Source organism: Cavia porcellus, unplaced genomic scaffold (genome assembly GCF_034190915.1).
Source record: "Cavia porcellus strain 051 isolate PalLab524CR breed Dunkin Hartley unplaced genomic scaffold, mCavPor4.1 scaffold_1, whole genome shotgun sequence".
NCBI classification, from domain to species: Eukaryota; Metazoa; Chordata; class Mammalia; order Rodentia; family Caviidae; genus Cavia; species Cavia porcellus.
Window position 1 is genome coordinate 135,195,051 of NW_026947484.1, and position 5,632 is coordinate 135,200,682.

The 5,632-nt window shown below is 41.1% G+C and overlaps 1 protein-coding gene across 1 annotated transcript; it reads right to left on the minus strand.

Moving 5' to 3' along the window:
• Nucleotides 1-2,374: 2,374 nt before the first annotated feature.
• On the minus strand, nt 2,375-3,776 carry LOC100721664 (keratin, type I cytoskeletal 18-like). Its single transcript, XM_063255906.1, has one exon. The coding sequence runs from the start codon at nt 3,755-3,757 to the stop codon at nt 2,459-2,461; it is 1,299 nt and encodes a 432-aa protein (XP_063111976.1). The 5' UTR covers nt 3,758-3,776; the 3' UTR covers nt 2,375-2,458.
• Between the last annotated feature and the right edge of the window lie 1,856 nt (nt 3,777-5,632).

The window sequence follows — 5,632 nt, forward strand, 5'->3', positions numbered from 1 at the left end:
TAGTGAGTTTAAGGCCAGCATAAAATGTAGCAAGACTGTCTAAAAAAACCAAAACAAGTCAAAACAAAATAAAACAAAACAAGTAGGAAAACTTTATTGAGAAATGATAGCTCTTGAGGGAATCCTGAGGAGTCTTAAGGGGTTCACAGGAGTCCTGAGTTAGTTGCCACTGAGGCCCTTTGTCAGGGATATTTTATATGACAAAGACACAAGGTAAGTACAACATGGTCAAACTATAATCAACTTATAGGATTACATATAATAATAGCTGCTTAGCTAATATTGATCTAACAGAGACATGAGTCAGCAGCAAGGGTCCATGCAAAGAACAAAGACATTTTTTCGAAGGGATGGGACCACCTGCGTGACTGATGCCTATCTGAACTTATGGGTCCAAGTAATTAACACCATCTAGTCCAGGAATAATTCCAAGTTACTGTTTGTGTATTAGGAAGCCATGTAGGCCTGGACATTGAATCTTTATCTTAAGGCATTGCTTTCTTTAGATATGCTTCTAGCCACAAATATGATGTCTTTATTTTTCACTGACTTCCTTGAGAGCCCATTCCCTCTCTACCTGTATATTAATTTCTAACTTGGCTGCCTATAATATGGCAAAAATTTTAGAAGATTAAAAATTCTATAAAAACTACTGTTTTTCTACTATTAATTTCCTCCACGTGCATGAAAAAGTCTAACTTTTCTTTCTAATTCATTCTAATTCATTTTCTTTTTCTTTTTTTTTTAAACTGGTACTAGGGATTGAACTCACGACCATGCGCTTGCAAAGCAGGCGCTTATGATGCTGAGCTAAATCCCCAGCCCCTCTAACTCATTTTCATTAAGAACATCAAGATCTGGAAATCATTAGAATAATAATTTTGGGAATCAATTATTGTCAAGAATTGCCCTGGTTTTTAATACACAACTAAATTCTTCCAACAACTCTGAAGGATTTCACTGTTTCTCTTCTTCAAAGGAGGAAGCTAAGGTTTAGGGAGGTTTAATAAATAACATATAAGTAAGTGGTAAAAGCACTGAATGAGGCCTGATATTAAATCTAGTCCCACTTTCAAGAGTTATAATGATTTTTTTTTTGTCTTTTTGAGACAGGCTCTCACTATGTAGTTCAGGCAGGCCTTGAGCTCACCTTGTAGCCTAGGCTGGTCTCAAACTTGCAACAGTCCTCCTGCCTCAGCTTCCTGAGGCTGGGATTACAGGCATGAGCCACCATGCATGGCTTATAATGATTATAACAATTCACAGACTGTGGAGGGTGAGAACCAGGCCCACAAGGAGGTGATCCCCACCTGGAAACCAGCACCATGCTCAGGCTGCTGATGCAGTGGGAATAGCCAGAACCAAGCCTCTCTCTGGGAGTCAGCCATCTATGGATTGGCGGGAAGGGGGAGGAAACCAGACCTCACCAGGAGGTGATATCCCCCTGGAAACCATTTCATTTAATTGTTTTGTTGGGTTGGATTTTATTTTATTTTGTTTTGATTATATTAAATAGCCATGAGCAGCTATTTAAAAGATATCAAGACATTATGATAGCCATTTTTGATTTACTATTAGCTTATTTTGAAGTTCTTTATTGCATTCATTGTTTTGTTTTTATAATTTCTACTCTATTCTGTTCTGTTCAATTTTTTCTATGTCTAAAGATGTCTGCAGCTATTTTGAAACAAAAAGGCATTATAGGGGCTGGGGATTTAGTTCAGTGGCATAAGCACCTGGCTTGCAAGCAGGTGGTCGTGAGTTCGATCCCCGGTACCAATAAAAAGTTAAAAAAAAAAAAAGGCATTATGGTTACTATTGTTGGCTTTGTAAGGTTTTGAAGTCCTGTATCTCTTATACTGGTTTATTTTGATTGGTTTTATTCTGTTTTATTTTCTTTGGTTTTATCCTCTTTAAAATAAAAAAGATTACAACAAAAATTTATTATGACATTTGTACAAGGTTGCACAAAAAGATATTGAAAATGTATTTTGAATTATATACTAAATAATTTGGTATATAGAGATATGAAAATGCAATGTTTTCTCATAGAAATTCTGCTAAATTTTTTAAAAACTCCATTATACTTTTATAAAATCATACTAATTTAGCAATCACCCTTTCAAACTCTGCAAAATTTTTATTTTCTTCAGGTTTATTCTGCAATGTGCAGCGTGAAATGAAAGAAGCAGTGCTAATTGGACCAAAGAATGGCATATACATATGTCATACAACTGATGGGTATTGCCTTGCTGAACCCATGCAGCACTATGGTATGTAACAAATACAATAAAATAGCCATTTTGGGGGGATTATTTATTGAAACATTAGCTCCTCCTCTTTCTTCTTTAAAGCATATTATTTTACTGAAAGCTTTTCTTCTTTTTTTTTTTTTTTCCAGTGACCTCTGAATTTTTATTGGCTTGCTATTTCCCAAGGGCACCCTGCTCCTGCTGGTTCAGTGTCTCAACACTTTGGTGTCATTGGTTTCAGAGACTAATTTTCCGTCCACGATTTTGCGGGTGGTGGTTCTTTGGATGGTCTGCACGGAGGTGCTGCTGCTGTCCAGGGCATCGCCAAGATTGAAATCCTCCCCATCTTCCAGCAGGCGGTGGTACGTGGCGATCTCAGCCTCCAGCTTGACCTTGATGTTCAGCAGGGCCTCATACTCCTGGGCCTGGCGCTGTCCCTCTGTTCTAGTCTGTGCCAGCTCTGACTCCAGGTGAAGCAGGACCCCATTGAGTTGCTCCATCTGCATGGCGTAGCGGGCCTCCAGGTCTCTCAGGTTGTTTTCCAGGTTGATCTTCGTATTTCTCAGGGACTCCAGGTCAAGCTCCAAGGTCTGGACCGTGCGTCTCAGCTCTGTGAGTGTCATCTCAGCAGCTCCAGCCTCAGCAGACTGTGAGGTGACTACTGTGGTGCTCTCCTCAATCTGCTGGGACCAGTACTTGTCCAGCTCTTCTCGGTTCTTCTGAGCCAGTGCATCGTACTGGGCCCTGATGTCTGCCATAATCTTGCCAAGGTCCTGAGATTTGGGTGCATCCACTTCCACGGTCAATCCGGAGCCAGCAATCTGGGCTTGAAGACTTCTGACTTCCTCCTCATGGTTCTTCTTCATGAATATCAGCTCCTCCTTGAGAGTCTCAATTTCCGTCTCCAGCTGCAGCCGAGTGATATTAGTGTCATCAATGACCTTGCGAAGCCCATGGATGTCATTCTCCACAGACTGACGCATGGCCAGCTCAGTCTCATACTTGACTCTAAAGTCATCAGCAGCAAGACGAGCATTGTCGATCTGCAGGACGATGCGGGCGTTGTCCACAGAATTGTCAAAGATCTGAGCCTTCAGCTCCTCGATGGTCTTGAAGTAATGGCCCCAGTCTCTGACCTGAGCCCCCTTCTTCTCCAGATGTTCCCGGATCTTGCCTTCCAGCCTCCGATTTTCCGTCTCCAGGCTCCTCACCCTGTCCAGGTAGGAGGCCAGACGGTCGTTCAGGTCCTGCATGGTCTCCTTCTCAGTCTGGATGCTGCCCATTCCAGCCAGACCCCCGGCCATTCCAGCGGCCAGGCCCGCGGACGCCATGTCGCCCCGGAGGATAGTGGAGCGAGACATGGAGACCCGGGAGCCCGAGCCCCCGGCGCCTGCATAGACGCTGGCCGCGCTGCTGGCCCGCCCGACCCGGTGGCTGGGGCCCCGGACCGAGCCCAGGGACCGGTAGTTGGTGGAGAAGGTGGTGGAGCGGGTGGTGACACACATGCTGCCCGAGAAGGAAAGCGAGAGACCAGGACTCAAGTTCGGGTCGCTGAAAGCTTTTCTTCTTAAGTCAGTTTATCTGATATTCATTCAACACCTAGCATTAATTATATGCTATAAGACTGTAAATTATGTGAAGTAATTGAAAACTATGCTTTTTATCAGTCAGTAGTAGAATTTTGAGGGTAAAAATAAGTTTGTTTAGATATATGCTTTTGTTTACAGATAGTGATATCTAAACTATGTGAGCAAGAGTATGTTTAATTAGCTGGGTTTGGTGATACATGCCTGTAATCTCAGCACTTGAGAGACAGAGACCGGAGGATACCTGGGAGTTCATGGCCAACCTGGCTACATAGTGAGACCCTGTCTCAAAAAAACAAACAACTCCCCTACACCAAAACAATAATATTACAAACTAGGTAAACATGCCCAGATAATCAACAAAAAAGTAATTAATAATTTAAATCAGGCTAAAAATGGCAAAGGATGGTGTTAAGATATAGTAAATAAGACTTTCAAACTAAATAACTAGCAAAATTGTGTTTTAATTTTTCTTTTGTGAGGGTCAGATAACCCATTAGTTTATACTGCTTTTGACATTATTGCACTAAAAGCAGTGATATCAGCAAGGAAAGTGTAATATGAAAATAAGGAAAATTTTCCATTCCAAAATCCAGGAAATACTCATTTCTACACTTAAGATTGGAAACTGAAATGGGACATCGCCATTAACAGCTATTCCCTTTTATCCACCTTCAAGTCCTGCATGTCACTGGGATGGTAGTAATAATTTCATTTACTGTATGTCCAGCATGCTGACAGCAAGCTCCTGAGATATAATGGTTATACTGAACAAACCCTGTTTGTTGAGCATAAAACATTTTGAAGTTTGAAAGCAGTTATGATATTTTGACTTATAATTTGTTCTTTTTTTGTTAATAAAACTAGACATTTTGCCAGAACAAGCCAATTACCAGCCGCACAACACTGATTTTCAAGCATCACCTTATTGTCATTATTGTACCGCTCAATTTTCTCCAGTTTTGCAGTCCCAATCTTTACAAAGTAATTTCAACTCCTATCACTTGAATCATCAGTACAGCGATAATGCAGTGTGCATTTGATTCACATGAATTAAATAAATCCAATTTTGTAATCACACATGATATGGAAGATGGATTATCCTAGAATGGAAAGGTCCATACCAAATTTTTCTTTGTGAATTAAAGGACAGGGAGAAGTCTGTGTGGTTTGCAGTGATAGCATTATAATACACTTATTTGTGAAGGTTGTAACTGTAAGGATCAAGTTAGCACAAAACTGAAATTTTAGGGCCCACTGAACCGTCAGGAAACATTAGGTGTGTGAGATACAAAACCAGAGAGGATCGTGACATGTTTAAAGGGATCAATTTGTGGGATGATAGACATGAAAATGAAATGTGGTTTAGGTATAATTCTTTTTCTCTTTCTTTCTTTCTTTCTTTCTTTCTTTCTTTCTTTCTTTCTTTCTTTCTTTCTTTCAAGGCAGGGTCTCATTATGTGGTTCAGACTAGCCTTGAGTTTACTATGTAGGGCAGACTGGCCTCAGACTCACAGTGAACATCTGCCTTAGCCTCCTGAGTGCTGGGATTACAGGCATGCACTACCATGCAATGCTCCTGTTTCTTCTTTTTCCTGCTCTTCTTTTTTTCTGTAGGGCACTGAGTTACCTCACCCACCCCAAGTCTTTCTGAGTTACTAAGTCACCCAAATTGGGCTTGAACTTTTCGACCCCCCTGCCTCAGATTTCCACAGTGCTGAGATTACAGGTGTGCACTACCATGTCCAGCTTGAACATTAACCTTTTTATGTGGTTGCTATAATTCATGCAATT

Excerpts from the sequence above, each read along its gene's own strand:
- LOC100721664 (XM_063255906.1), bottom strand. The coding sequence starts at position 3,757 with ATGTGTGTCACCACCCGCTCCACCACCTTCTCCACCAACTACCGGTCC.